Source organism: Aquarana catesbeiana, linkage group LG07 (genome assembly GCF_042186555.1).
Source record: "Aquarana catesbeiana isolate 2022-GZ linkage group LG07, ASM4218655v1, whole genome shotgun sequence".
In the NCBI taxonomy this organism is placed as follows: Eukaryota; Metazoa; Chordata; class Amphibia; order Anura; family Ranidae; genus Aquarana; species Aquarana catesbeiana.
The window spans coordinates 216428731-216444973 of record NC_133330.1 but is presented as its reverse complement, the minus strand read 5'-3'; the positions used below and the strand labels follow the sequence as shown (position 1 = coordinate 216444973).

General features: G+C 39.9%; 1 protein-coding gene across 1 annotated transcript; it reads left to right on the top strand.

The window, feature by feature from the left end:
- The first annotated feature begins 1076 nt into the window (after positions 1-1076).
- S1PR1 (sphingosine-1-phosphate receptor 1) lies at positions 1077-15278 on the top strand. Its single transcript, XM_073593020.1, has 2 exons — positions 1077-1362; positions 8539-15278. The coding sequence occupies exon 2, from the start codon at positions 8658-8660 to the stop codon at positions 9762-9764; it is 1107 nt and encodes a 368-aa protein (XP_073449121.1). The 5' UTR covers positions 1077-1362; positions 8539-8657; the 3' UTR covers positions 9765-15278.
- Positions 15279-16243: the final 965 nt, after the last annotated feature.

Genomic DNA, 16243 nt, shown 5'->3' with positions numbered 1-16243 from the left:
GAAGAGAATTGTGCGCTGCATTTCGAGATTTCATAATTTGCCACGTCATGAATGTTAATTCTCCATTACGAACGCTAATTTACAAGACCGACCGCTTCTGGCTCGTCCTTGCTTCCGAGCATGAGTGTTTGTACTTTGGACTTTTGTCCGACTGACTTGTGTGCACACGATTGGAAAATCCGACAACACACATTTGTTAGCGGAAAATTTGAAAACCTGCTATCCAACATTTGTCCGCGGAAAATCCGACAACAATTGTCCGATGGAGCATACACACGGACGGATTTTCTGCCAACAGCCTGCATCCAACATTTCCCGTCGGAAAGTCTGATTGCGTTTACAAGGCTTAATTTCCTTTTTATTTTTTTAAACTTTATTGAAGTGTTACAAAATGACACCTCATTCCAGTCTATGCACTGTGGTGCATTGGGCTACTTAAAAAGGCATCATATCTGCATTCTTATGCTGGCCATACACTATACGAAAAATCGGGCGAATCAATTTTCGAAAAATGAACATTCGGCTGTGAGCGCAAACGATAGTGCCATCATGTAATGACCGATAATTTTTTCAGTGGACATAAATGAATGCGTTTTTTGTTAGTTTTTTTACATATACCTAGTGCATACAGTTCGGATGGGAAACACATTAACCTTTCAATTTATCGTTCGTTCGGCAGAAAATTTCCAAACTTGTCCTTCGTTTTTTCGGCTCAAAAACATCCCAACAATTATCGATTTTGTGGCCATTAACTGGCCAAAAAGGGAACAGACTGTCTAAACGGACGAATTTTGGACAATTTTTCGTATAGTGTATGGCCAGCATTACACAATGTATTGTTTTTTTTTTTGTTTTGCTTTGGTGTGAATGCAGCCTTAGTTCTACTTTAATTTGTGATTTTCTAATTGTGATTTAGATCTTGAAACTAGTGGATTATTTACTCTAATTTGTGGTGCTCTCACCCATGCAAAACAATGCAGTGTTTCTGCTGAGAGGGGGAATCCCATTGACCTGTATGAGAGGGTACATAGAAGCTGAGAGGAGAGGAGGGCTGGGGGGGCGGGGCTGTGACTCACATTTCTCAGCTCACACATCTTCTACTCTCTAGTATTGCTTGCTGGGGAGGACAAGCAACACCGGACTGACATTGAAAGTGAACTACATGAGTAGACTCCCTGGAAAGTGTTGAGGACCCAGAGAAGAAGGAATGCTGGATCTACAAGGGAAGAAAGCATCTGTGATTCCTGCAATGGTGTAAGTGCTCCATGGGCTATTTAGATGTCAGTTACTGGACAAAAGGAAAGTGGAGTTTGTTCTGTCCCAGCTGTGTGATCACAAGGAGTCTGCAATTCTTGCTCCAAGGTAAGGACTTACAATGCGGTGACTACAATATATGCATCTCATCATAGAACATTGTTCCTAAGAAATAGACTATACTGGAGTTTGGTGATGCTTATTGATGTTTAACTGGTCGCAACATCTCAGTTTTGGTGTCCGAAACTCCTTGCACCAGAGATTCTTTCTGCGGTAAAAAGATTCTCTTTACAAAGAAACTATGCGGCTAAAGCTGCAAGTCTTATCTGGGGTTCTGTGGAAACATAGGGTTCCTCCAGAGGTTATTAGGGGTTCCTTTATCTGTGGCTGATTGACTTTCCATCAGATAGTGCTTGCATAGTTCCCGGTTCGTCGCCACTTGGCAGAGCCAGTGACATTCATACCACTGACTACTAAAGTAAGGGACATTCTTGTCACTGACCACCAATGTAAAGGGCATCCTTGCAAATGACTAACAATGTAAAGGGCATCCTTGCAAATGACGACCAATGTAAGGGACATTCTTGCCACTGACCACCAATGTAAGGGGCATTCTTGCCACTAACCACCAATGTAAGGGGCATTCTTCCCACTGGCCACCAGCTTAAGGGGCATTCTTGCCAATGACCACCAATGTAAGGGGCATTCTTGTCACTGACCACCAATTTAAAGGGCATTCTTGCCAATGACTACCAATGTAAGAGGCATTCTTACCACTAACCACCAATGTAAGGGGCATTCTTCCCACTGGCCACCAATTTAAGAGTCACGATTCCCACTGACTACCAATGTAAGGGGCATTCTTCTCACTGACTACCAATGTAAGGAGCATTCCTCCCACTGACCACCAATGTAAGGGACATTCTTCTCACTAATGTAGCAGGTATTTTTGCATTCCTCCCACTGACCACCAATGTAAGGGACATTCTTCTCACTGACTACCAATGTAAGGGGCATTCTTCTCACTGACTACCAATGTAAGGAGCATTCCTCCCACTGACCACCAATGTAAGGGACATTCTTCTCACTAATGTAGCAGGTATTTTTGCATTCCTCCCACTGACCACCAATGTAAGGGACATTCTTCTCACTGACCACTAATGTAGCAGGTATTTTTGCCACTGACCACCAATCTAAGGAACATTCTTCTTACTGACCACTGATGTAGCAGGTATTTTTGCCACTGACGACCAATGTAAGGAACATTCTTCTCACTGACCATCAATGTAAGGGGCATTCTTCCCTCTGGCCACCCAGACTTGAAAACTACTTGAAAGGTTCCCTTGGGGTAAAAAGTTTGACAAGGACTGTGCTAAAGTAGGTTACCACTATATTAATTTTATTTGCAGAGAAAATTGGTTTCACAATCTGATGATGAAAAATTACAAATGATAATACAATATAAATCCTTTTCATCTGTATACAGTTGTTTGTACATTTGTACAAACAATGCTTGATGGGTGAAATATGCTTATCCTGGAAACCCACGCAGACTACTTTATGGCCATAAGACACCTCAACTCGTCCTTTCCTTTTCTTTAAACACCCAGCAGCAGAGATTTTCCAGCAAGTTGGAAATGTTCTGTGTCCAATAAGAAGCGTATTGTTGCCCTCTAGCCCTGCATGACCCGACCCTTGCCCGATTCTCACGGGCAATTTTTGTTTTCTTACGCTAAGAGTGCCCATAGTCAGACAGATGTCTTAGCCTAGATTTACACTTAAATGTGAGCGTTTTCATGTGATTTTTTTCCTGCAATTTAGCACATGTTTTTCCAAGTGTTTGCAGGCTTGAGCCTTTTGATTTATCCAAAGGAAGACAAGTTACAATAGGAAGGAGATGGGTGTTAGGCTGGAATTGCACAAATAATGTAGAAGTCTGGTGTCAAGCATTGAAGTACTCCTGCAAACGCGCTTCAAACCGCTCAGATGTGAGTTGGGACTCAATAAGCAAGACCCCGCCAGGACCTGCACAGCCCCCCCCCCCCCCCCCCCATATTATTCCCATAGGCATAGGTAGTGCACATGCTGTAAAAGCTTAATCCCCTTTTCTCCATGGTCAGTTGGATTGCTTGCTCCCATGAAGTTGTGTATGATCAGCCAAACTTTCCTATAAAGGGGTAATAGCTAATTTATTTGCATTGCTAAATTAATGTCCCTTTTGTTAACTTATACATACAGGGAGCCACGGCATTTGCAGAATGCAGAAATCAGTGTGATGATAGTGAGATAACGGTCAGCAACCAGTTAAGTAGCAAAAAGAATAGCCTTAAGCTGAAGCGGAGCTCAGTATACACACCTGCTCTACTGTCCCCATATGTAAATATCACATACTACATTCCTTTACAAGGTGCAGGGTGCATTGATTTGCATTTTGGCTAATGCCTCCTCTAGCCTTAAGTCCTAATTAATCAACTCAAACTTTCCACCTATTCAAGCCAGCTATAGGAACCCTTTGACTTCCAGAAGTCATCTGGAGGTCTTCATGGGTTAGCCTGACTGTATACACCCCAATCACAACAGACAAAGCCACCAATCTGATTATTGATAGTAGCAGGCTGTGTTTGATAATAGGTGTTTAGCAATCATTTTAACAAAAAGAGTTCTTCCGACATATTTGCAACCAATCGCCATTTTTTTGGTGTCTCATTCAACAGCTGAACTGGGGAGAAGTTTAGAGTTCTATGCCATAAATATTGTTTGAGGACAGGCAGATGCTTCATTCTGGATCTGTTTCCAAATCTGAAAAAGAAATGATTGATTTCAGTTTTTGACTGAGCACAGTGAGTGATGGACGCTCTTAAATCTTCATAATTTACGATCAGATCATTTAATATGAACAATACTGTGTGTGTGTCAGCAAACTGGGGTCGTAACTCTTGGTTAAGTCCTGGGATTACTTGTAATCTTTTACTTTTGTACACTGCCTGATTGTCATGTCAACACTAAAATGCTTTGTACCAAAAAAAGGATGTCTTGGTACCTTACTCATATAGAAATTTTTATTTTTTTTTGCACATCAAAGAAATGACAAAAAAAGACCTAGACGGAGAACACAGCCTACTCAAGCATTGTACTCCATGCATAGCCGTAGCCCACCCTGCTTGTTAAATACCCCTTATTGTCCCTAATCTGTTCTAACTCTCTGTTCACCCTCATGAGAACGCCGACCCCGTATATTGATGAATTTCACTTGATTTGCTTTTCAAGATATACTTACATTATCCACAACCCTGGCATTTGTCCTTTAACAGCTGCTATCCCTATGGAAAGTCAGCATGACATTGATTTACAAGAGACCCCAGCTAAACATTAGCTGATACCTTTGCACAGTCATTACTATGTAATGTAAATACACCACTGCGCGTGATTTATTTATGTAGGAGTCATTTGACTCAGTAATTGCTGATTGATTGCTGTTGTATGCAAGGCAGATATTTTGGGGAAATGGTTAACAATCCCAAAAAGAATCATTACATGATGGTTTTTGACATTAGGTACTAGTCTGAGTTCTGAAAAATTCTTCATTTCCACCGTCTTGGTCTGTAACAATGCACGGTGTAACCTGACATATACAATGTGCACATGGTCACCTGGTTTACATTACGTAGTACTAGGCTTAGTGCAAGGGGACCACCCCTGCCTTACTTGGCTCTAATATCAAAGAAATACAATATGCAAAATGTATAAAATCCCTATAGAGTCCCTGGCTCTAGCCTCCATCCTACGCCAGTCACTAACATCGCAGCATAGTGATTGCATGCATTTTTTTTTAATTTACTCACAAATACGAATTCTGTACAGTACCCCAGTGTACCTCTGGACTCCACATCAGACACATGGGGGGAGATTTACTAAAACTGGCACACACAGAATCTGGTGCAACTGTGCATAGTAACCAATCAGCTTCTAGGTTTTAGCCCCCATTCACATTGGCGTGATTTGACATGTCAAATCACATGCTAAATCGCAGCCTATTGCTGTCAACGGCACTCTCTGAGTTGCTGATTTCCAAATGTAGTTCCCGCACTACTTTTTTTTTGCGACTTCGGGGACAATTTCAATAGATATCTGTGCATGAACCCGCACAGATGTCTTTCAAATCACCCCCCCCGAACTTGCACTGAAATGTGGGTTTGAAATCGTGCGAGTTTAACTGAACTCGCACAATTTTAAACCCACATTCAGTGTGAACACACCCTAATTGTCAAAATGTAGACCAAAATTCTCCCAAGCTCTACCGCATGATTGTAGAATGATGAGCTAAATAACAGTGCTCAGGCTTGTTGTGTCCCATCAACATCAAAATAAGAAGTGCCGGAAACTCGATTGCTTTTTCTTAAATCTTTATTGAGCACTAACAGCAGTGCGACATCTAAAGTGCTAACATGTTTCGGCCAGAGCCTTCCTCTGGCTGGCAAGAAATGCCAGCAACTCGATTGCTTCTTCTTAAATCTTTATTGAGCACTAACAGCAGTGTGACATCTAAAGTGCTAACATGTTTCGGCCAGAGCCTTCTTCATAGCATGTTATGAGGAAGGCTCTGGCCCGAAAATGTTAGCACTTTAGATGTTGCACTGCTGTTAGTGCTCAATAAAGATTTAAGAAGAAGCAATCGAGTTTCCGGCATTTCTTGCTATCCTAATTGTCAAAGCTTCTTTGAACAAGCTGAAGTTGGAAGCTGATTCGTTACTATGCACAGCTGCACCAGATTCTGTGTGCACCAGTTTTAGTAAATCTCCCTCTTGGTCTGCAGTGATTAGTGTTATGCCGCAAAAAGAAGAAGCTCTTTATAAGTTGCTCTGAAAGGTGTGAGAATGAAGCAAAGGTAAGTATAAGGAGGGAACAAAACCTGTGGATTTAATGTGTATGGACAAAGCACAAATTCCCTTTAAAGCGATTCACTAGAAATGCATAGATTTACAGTGATAGAGAGAGATGGCAAGGCATTATGTGATAAGAGGAGGGGCAGATGAATGGCATGATCTCCCCTCCTCCAATCACAGAACGCTTTGTACTCTATGAAATAAATACAAGATGTTTATGCATGGCTGAGATGGAGAGTGAGTTACCCACCATGAGAATGTACTAGCAGAAAATAAAGCTCCTGCTATAATAATGCCATGCAGATCAGGTATGCTAAAGGTAAAAACATATTCAGGAGTCTGTGCCTCTCGGACACTTCCAGTATGTGTCCTCTGGATTCGGAACAAATTGTACTATTTCAGTTCTAGTTCTTGCTGGCTTCATTTCCTTTCTTCCAGCTCACAATATGCTGTTAGCCAAGCTTTACCGCTCTACTTGCGCAAAATCAGCCTTACTTCACACGCTTCCTCTACATCTACTGAGCCAAGTGACACTGCAGGGGAAGCTCCCCAGCTCATCAGAAGAGTTTACAGAAGCCATCACCTTTCCTGATGGATGCAGGTGGTTTTGTATCACCTGCAGTCAGAGGAGATTCACATTGATTAATAACAGTGCTGGGCATTTCTGCAGGTATTGCAATGCCACCTGTATCAATGTACAGTTATTATAAACTAACTGCATAAAAGCTTATGGTTACATCTACATATTACAGACATTGGGGGAGAGTTATTAAAATTGGTGCACACAGAATCTGGTGCAGTTATACGTAGTAACCAATCAGCTTCTAACTTCAGCTTGTTCCATTAAGCTTTGGCAATAAAATCTAGAAGCTGATTGGTTACTAAGCAGAGCTGCACCAGATTCTGTGTGCACCAGTTTTAGTAAATCTCTCCCATACTATCTATAGGATTATAATACATCCAAAAGCCACTAGATTCTGCAGGAATGCATTTCTATATTACCAGTGTAATGCATTTGTTCAAGGAGACCCAAATACTGGTGGTATCCCAGCGTACACAGTCTCAGCATTCCTTGGTGCTGGAATGAATTAAAGTAGACTTCCAGAATAAACCTAACTAGTCTTAAAAATGCCCCCCCCCCCTTCCCTAACACCTATGCTAATTTACGTAAGAAAGATGTAATGTATATAGTTACTTATTTTCAGCTGGCTCCAGTCATGTAATCACCTGTCAGCCAGCGGCAGCTGCAGGGGAGATGGGGGGATGCCTTGGAGTGGTGACATCACCCATAGGCTCCCATGGTCCATCCATTGTTGGCAGTCCTTCCTCTCCCCTGCAGCTGCCGCTGACCGGACCAGAGCGGGCTAAAAATTAGTAACTACATTACATCTTTCTTACACAGGTAAGTCTGCATAGGTGTTTGTCGGAGGTACTAAGACCAGTTAGGTTTATTCTGGAATTCTACTATAACTCTTGTGTGTATGTGAGGGTCATCCCAGCCCAGCCAATCAGGATGGCTGAAGAATCTGAATCGGAAAGAAGAACAGATGAAGATATTGGCACTAGAGTGGGTTCTCTCGGACGTTGCATTAATGGAAGGGAGGTATGTATTGGCATATTTAGTTCCACTTTAGGAATATTGTAAAAAATTGGACTGTATGTGTTGACTCTAGGATCTAGTCAGCCTTTGTCTAATTTAAGCTGGTCATAGACTGTGAATTTTGACCAGTTCCTGATGAAGCCAAATTCGATCCGTGGATGGTCCTTTTGGCACCTTCCCATCTTACATTATTGGATCGGAAAATCGAAGGAGCCAGGCAGAAGATAGTTGGCCAACCAGCGCCTGCATCCAGTTAGATGCAGGCACAGTTTGGGTGTTCTGCCAGCAGGAGATTGGTCCATCCATTCTGTTGAGCGTGGATGAAGAAATCTGTTAGATATGCACCTTGTACAATCTGACGTATTGCTATAGACACACAGACACTGGCTGGGCATACATTCTACAAACCCTGTAAATTCTCCTTCAATTTCTATATCTAAACAATCTATTTACCTTATATTCATTCAGGTAGGAGTTCACACTACCTAATTGTTAGTAAATCTAAGTGATTGTACAATCATATTGTAACATGTATGGCTGCTTTAGGTATGAGCCCCAGATTGTATGTTGGATATAGTTACAGTTTTGTTTTGTTTTTGGTAGCCAGGTAATGTGAATGAAATGCATTACAGAAGCAAAACAAAAAAGTGTAATAAAATAGATGTTTATTTGATTTAAGCTTTAGAGAATCCATAATAGTTTTTTTAATATAATATTGCAAATGCTAAAGCTGCAAAATACATTCTTACTGCATGAACAAAATGAGAATGATCTAACCAATATGTAATTATGTGGTTTTAGGAATGCAAGTATAGTCATATATACCGGAGCAGGAATCTCAGCTACTGGAGCTTCATTTGAACACCACATCTGACATCTAGTGTTGATTTCAAGGAACTACACCAACTGCAACTGCCAAAATGATGGCTCATAACGACACTTTTGAAGCCAGTATTATTATAGAGCATTATAATTATACAGGGAAGTACAAGCATTCTACCAAGAATGGTCTGAAGTCAAGCTCTATTATATTTATAATTATCTGCTGCTTCATTATATTGGAGAACATTCTTGTACTCCTAACCATCTGGCGAACCAAGAAGTTCCATCGTCCAATGTATTACTTTATTGGCAACTTGGCACTTTCGGATTTATTAGCTGGAGCTGCTTACACCACCAACATTCTACTTTCTGGTTCAAATACGTTCAAGTTGACACGATATCAATGGTTTATACGGGAAGGAAGTATGTTTGTTGCTCTCTCTGCTTCGGTCTTCAGTCTCTTGGCAATTGCTATTGAGCGCTACATCACCATGTTGAAGATGAAGTTGCACAATGGTAGCAAAAGCTCAAGGTCCTTCCTTCTGATTAGTGGTTGTTGGCTTGTGTCTTTATTCCTCGGAGGTCTACCAATTATGGGCTGGAACTGCTTGAACGAATTGAAAAATTGCTCCACAGTTCTTCCCTTGTATCATAAACATTATATTCTCTTCTGTACCACCATTTTCTGCATATTATTGATGGCTATTGTCGTTCTATACGCCAGGATCTACTTCTTGGTAAGAACACGAAGCAGAAGTCTGACATTTAGGAAAAACTGCGCCAGAACAAGCAGGAGTTCAGAGAAGTCCATGGCATTGCTTAAAACAGTTATTATTGTCTTAAGTGTCTTCATTTTATGTTGGTCACCACTCTTTATTTTCCTCTTGTTGGATTTTGGCTGTGAAGTTAGAGCTTGTGAGGTTCTCTTTAAGGCTGAATACTTTTTGTCCCTTGCAGTTCTTAACTCTGCCACAAATCCCATCATTTACACCCTGACCAACAGGGAGATGAGACGTGCCTTCCTAAAAATGGCAGTGTGTTGCCATGGCTCCATTCTGAACGCAGGGGCAAAAGTTAAAAGGCCAATTATCACAGGAATGGAGTTCAGCCGAAGCAGGTCAGACAATTCTTCTCACCCACAAAAGGATGAGGTGGACTACCCAGTGACCCTAATGTCCTCTGGCAATATGACTTCCTCCTCCTAACACATGGACAGCAGACGTGGGTTTGATAAGCTGCTGTAAGTGGGCATGGCCGCCTAATGGAATATCTCCTTACCCTCTGGAAAATGCTAAGGACATGCAAAGTCCAGACAAGTAGCATTAGTTCTGAATGGAGATGCAAAGCACTTGACTGAAATGGAAAATAAGGAGTAAACAAGCTGCATAAACTAGACAGCTGCTTGTGGAACACTAGTCTTGCCTGGAAGGATGTGAATTTCACTGAAACATATTTTAATGAAGTGGATCTTTACCTGTGCTTGCAGTGCTACCATGCAATCTAATAACACTTACTGGAAGTGCATAGGACACTTAGTTATTAAACTTTCTCTAGAAGAGACATTCTGGGCACTTGATTTATTCTACAAACTTCTATACTCTCATCTCCCTCAAAATATGTTCTAAAAGTTTGAGTCAACATGAATTCTCTAACCCTGAAAAAGTCTAGTTTATGCTTGTCTAATTTCAGTTCTGAAGGCATACACCCAGATCAGACATAAGTCTGGTCAAAACCTAATCTTAAACCTGCTCCCACCCCCATTCTAAGTCCTATACTAATTAGCCTGTAGAGGAAAGATGTGTATACTTACCAATTCCCTGGGTGCTCCAGTCTGGTCACCTGATCTTCCCAGCAGCCGGCTTCAGTGAAGCGGAGAGATTGCTGACCAAGGCTGAAATGCCTGGATGGGTTTACTATGGGTCATCGTTTATCGGCTGTCCCTCCTCTACCCTGAAACCGGCACTGGGAGCAGTGACTGGAGCAGAGTGCCCAGGGAGTAGGTAAGTATATATCTTTCCTCTACAGGCTAGTTAGAATTGGGGTGGGAACAGATTTAAGATTAGATAGTTTAGACCCGCACTTTAGGTTGTACAAATTACAGAACCTATAGTAGCCTATATAAGTTCAGTTTACTGACATCAGAATAGTGAAAAATTAAATCTGATTATTTAATAGGGGTTGCTGTGTATTTCCACTTTACCCTATTGCATATAAAAAACATAAGTTCTGAAAAAATTAAGTAAAAAAAAAAACCTAAACCCTGGGACTTAACTGGACATCCCTTTTACTAGTCGATGACTGAAATTTATATAAAACAGCACCACTATATCATAATTTTATGAACTGATAAAATAGCATTATCTGTACAATAATCTAATGAAAAGCAAAAATTATTTTCCATCACAGAAAGTTACCATAAGGGACCTTTGTTGTTTTTCCTTAAAGTGGACATATCATGAATTACATTTTTTTGGAATAGAAAGGGGAAATGTTAAGACGTAAAGTAGGATTTTGTTGCATTCTTTGTCACTGGGGAGGTTAGGGGTAAGTGGTGGCAGAAGTGGTAACGGTAGCCCTTTCTGACCTTTGCAAACATATAAATGTCTGGGATGGTATACATGCGTGCCCTAATCACATTTCCCTGTGGTGTGCCAATTGGTCTCCTGCTCCTAGTGTACTAGAAGCTTATTTAGCTATATAGCTCCGTACTTATGGGTGCTTTGTAAAAAAGACTGCAGCATTCCCTCAATATATATATAGATATACTGTATATCTATATATTTATTTCCCACTCCCAAAACACGCAATACCCCAATAATGCAATACTGATCTTAAAGGATAAATACATTTTCAAATAACGTTTATTTTTCCCACCTCTCCAGATGCACACTTATCTTGCAAGGATACCCTTGACCTACACGCTTTGTTTACATTCTAGTACCAATCCTTGGTGCTGGCTGCACACATGCTGTAGATTTCCAATTGGTTTGATGGTATCATCTTCCAAGCATCTCCTGCATTTAGGAGACATTCCCATAGAACCTTATGCAAATCTACTGTGCATTCAGAGCCAGCCCAGCACCAAGGATTAGTTCTAGAACGTAAATGAGGGCAGAGGTTGTGAGCACATTTGCCAGGTAAGTGGGCATCTGGGGAAAAAATACAGTAAGTGCACCTTGTTTAAAAGGTCACTCATCCTTCAAAATAAGCTGATCCTGTTAAAGTATTTTGAACTATTGTACTAAATATAGTGAAGTTTATGTCATTACAGGCTATGTAATAATTTAGAATAGATATATAATTAATTATGGCTTTGATATGTGTACAATATTAAAGATAAGCTCTGCAGACTAAGATACACAGTTTGTGCAAGATTTCCCTTAACGGGTGTTATGAAGAGCCAAAACATTTCCTCAATAAAGTAAAAACTGAGCCAAGATTGTTAGTATTGGATAGAGTAGGGATGGATAAGAGTGTTATTTGAGTTGGTATTGTCGTGTCTGTTGGGGAGATTTTACGACTACTTCCTATGTATAATATATGTATAATAGGACAGGATGTTGGGAAAAGCCACTCCAATGGGAGCACAGATAGAAAAAAGTCCAGACAGAGGTTCCAGTCACTCCCTACTCTATCCAATTTTTATTGGAAAATTGGCTAGAGTTTTAATTTTAAGTACACCAAAAAAAATATATTATTTCAGCTGTAAACAGAGGCAGCTGAAGTTCATTCCTATACCTAAGGGTTCCAAAGGAGAGATCTCTTTACTAAAATTCTCATCTACACCCCACCATGAGTCTTCAGACAGTATCTCACTGCTCTATCGTATGTACAGTAAAGACATTAAAACTGTGAAACTAAGACAAAATGAAACAAAATGAAACAAAATGAGGGTGACAGGTGAACAAACATGGGAATGTCATCATCACCATCCCTAAAATGTATAAGAAATTAGTGTGTGATTCAACTCAACAATACCTGACAAATCTCAAATATTAGTTTGGGTGGTGTGAGTCATAAAAAAGCTCATGTTGCTTGCATTAAACACCAATTAAGTAGATCTACCGTCCTCTCCTATGTTCAGCTTGTATGTGATTTATTTTCTGACCACATCAAGTCTACTTTGCTATAAACCTTTTGCTTTTAGTAAATGTCCAAATGTTGATGTATTTTAGGTGCTTGTTACATCATTAAAATGATTTTCGGTCATCTACTAGGAAACCTGTAATGACAGGAACTTGGAAGCTTCCATTGCTGACCTCCCGTCCTGGAAATGTTAGTTGCTTGGCTGTCATACTGAAACTTCAGTCAATGACCCACTACAAATAGATTGATAAAAATGTCTGACTTCCACGATCTGCATACGTGTTCCAGGCCATTGAAGGTAGCCCGTCAGCATAACAGCCAGGCAGTTTGTGTTTTCATATGAAGTTTCTCCAATGGCAGCCCTCATGTTTCTCTTGTCATGGGTTTACTTGGAAATTAGATTCATGTTAATTCAGCCATTTACTGTCATTTACTCTTGTTTATTTTACAAATGTTTTACTGTTAATATGACACAAGATCAAATAGATGTACAGCCACAACTTGTATATACACTTGTATAGCACTTATTTATTGGCACCATCTAGAGCCACACCAACAGAGGGTATGCCAGTTAACCTAAACTGATTAATTGTTGTTGTATATGGAACATAGACGTGCCCTGATAGCTTGGCAGTGGGTAGTAACTGTCTACCACCACAGTGAGGGCTAAGCTAGTCATTTTGAAGTATAACTAAAGGCAAACTGTTTTCTTTAGTTTTGGATAGAGTGGAGAGGGATTAGAACATCTGTCAGGTCTCTATTGCTGTCTGTGCCCCCGTTAGGGAGATTCACCCTCTCTGTTTGTCCTTTATCATTGAAATTGAAAGTAAAATAAAATGCCAAATTGTGGGTTGTCCTCAGAAAAGTAATAGAGGAAATAATCCAATGGGGAAACTAGTTCTGGTGACCTGGGGGGAGGATTTGCAGGAATTTCCTCTCACTTCCTGTTTGGCTATGGGACAGGAAGTGAAAATGAATCTCTCCAATGGAGCACAGATGACAAAAAATAAATCAACATGGGTTATAACCCTCCCTTACTCTATCCAAAATGAAAAATGAGTTCTGCCTATAGTTCTAATATAAAGTATATGTATGGCCAATACTTTTTTTTAGTTTTGAGTAGACCACTGTCAGTTTATTTTTCACTGCTTGTGATTGTTCAAGATGTTTCCTTTAATTTTCTGTCCGAGGACGGATATTAGGGAAAATCTCTACAAAGTGATGGGAGGTCCCCTCTTATACAGTTGTCACCAGAGCATCTGTCACTATGGAATGATTTCCCTTCACCTCTTGTTCTGGTGACAACTGTAACATTTTGTATTTCCCATTACTTTCTGTCTCAGTGACAATGGTCACCGGGATATACAGAGAGGGAGAATGTATCTTGTGGGGACCAGACAGCATAACAAATAGATAGGGGTTCTAATGCTTATCTACTCTATATATAAAAAAGTTTTGACTATACATTCACTTTCATCTCCTCCTACTAAGAGATTATACCACTTGTTGGCATTCAATTTGTTAGATTAAAATTGCCATTTCTCAATCATAAAGAGTAGAAATTGATCTCTAAACAGGTAGAAAAAAAAAGTCTCTTTATGGCGTAAGCTAAACAAGTAGTATGTAGTAGTAATCAATCTCGAGCAATGTTTGTGCAATTGATTGTTACAAGATGCTACAGCTAATTTACTCCACAGGGAGCCATTTGTTCCATGTGTTTATCTATCAATTTCAACTTCTAATGATTAAAGCTGAGCTACAGGGAAAACAAAAACCCCCTCACTGCAGGGGTTAAAGGCCCATTTAGGTCTAAGGCACCAGTAATAGCAGTTTCACTTAACTGAGCCCCCCTCTCCTGTAGGCTCCCTCCCTACTGCTAGACCGGTCTCTGCAGACTCTTCTTCCCCACACTCCGATGGTCACAGGTCCTCTGATGTCATCAAGTACAATGCAGGGCCCATATACATCTACTGAATGTGAGGACACTGAGGGACAATCCACAAGTTGGAGCATAGTGTAGTAGTGGAGAGCAGTGGCTGCCAGGGGAGTGGAAAAGCGGCTAAGTAAAACTGTTATTTTTGGTACCCTAGACCTAAATGAGCATTTTACCCTTGAACCGTGGAGGGAACACAGCCTACAGAAGGATTCTTCCTTTCTTCGGAGATGGGCTTTACCTACTAGGGATTTTAATAGCACAACCGAGCTACTAAAAAACTTCTTTATAGCTCTAGTTCAATTAAGTGACCACCAGCAAGTGCTAAAATCTTTTAGCAGCAAGACAACGCTCTGTGTAGCTCAGCCCTAAGTAGTGGTAACAGGTTAGAAATACTGCTAAACAAAACTGTCCTTGAATGTAAAGTCCAATTAATTTTTTTTCCATTTGAGAAACTTATTTTTCTCAGATATTACAAAGCTGTGTTGTTTTAAACGCAAACTGTTGACAGATGATTTTTAATGAATCATTTGAAATACTTTTTTGTTTAATTTTATATTGTTTTAGTTATTTTTTTACCAGTGCAATTAAACAAACTTTTTTTTTTTACGTAGTATTTAAATGCCTGACATTTCTTTTTTGTATTTGCACATAGTACGTTGTATTTTAAACCTGTAATAAACTGATGATTTTGTAATAATCTCTGTGTGGTGAATAGTGTGGAAGGATTTTAAACAAAAAAAAATCTGTCTTATTTTATAACAGGTTTGAATATTGAATTGCAAATAATCAGAAATTAACATTAGTGAACCTGAACGTTTTAAGTTGCCGAAAAATGATTTAAGATTGGTTGTCCTGCTTTTTTAAATAGCATTGCTCCCAGTATTGCCTTGGTAAATCAACCCACTTTTGTGTCGCTTTCCAATTATGGTTGAAATGAAGGATCTGGAACATTGTGAGGATCCAGGAAATACCATCTGCTAAAGAATGACCAGACAGGAAATCCCAAGAGAGAAGTCTACACATTCACATGTTTCTGAGGCCATGACTGATATGTAGCGTCCATAGAATTTATGGTTCTTACTGTGAATGCCTGGAAAGAGTATAATTGAACAGCACTGGGCTGTTTAGTTACTTTCAAACTACATAACCTTAAAAGGCTAACATCTGCAAACATCTAAAAAGGAAACTGAACAGTAACACAGTCAACAATGCTACAAAATGCGAAACGCTAACAAGCCAAGAGCCTTAGAACAGTGTTTTTATATCACACGTTCTTTGTAGATAATTTTTTTTTTTTAACCACATCGTGAGTGAATTTACTAAGATATATTTTAAAAATGGATTAACCGCTTCAGCCTCGGAAGATTTTACCCCCTTCCTGACCAGAGCACTTTTTTGCGATTCGGCACTGCATCGCTTTAACTGACAATTGCGCGGTCATGCGACGTTGCATCCAAACAAAATTGACGTCCTTTTTTTCCCACAAATAGAGCTTTCTTTTGGTGGTATTTGATCGCCTCTGCAGTTTTTCTTTTTTGCGCTATAAACAAAAAAAGAGTGACGATTTTGAAAAAAACGCATTATTTTTTACTTTTTGCTATAATTAATATCCCCCAAAAATATATAAAAAAAAATATTTTTTTCCTCAGTTTAGGCCGATAT

Excerpts from the sequence above, each read along its gene's own strand:
- S1PR1 (XM_073593020.1), top strand. The coding sequence starts at position 8,658 with ATGATGGCTCATAACGACACTTTTGAAGCCAGTATTATTATAGAGCAT.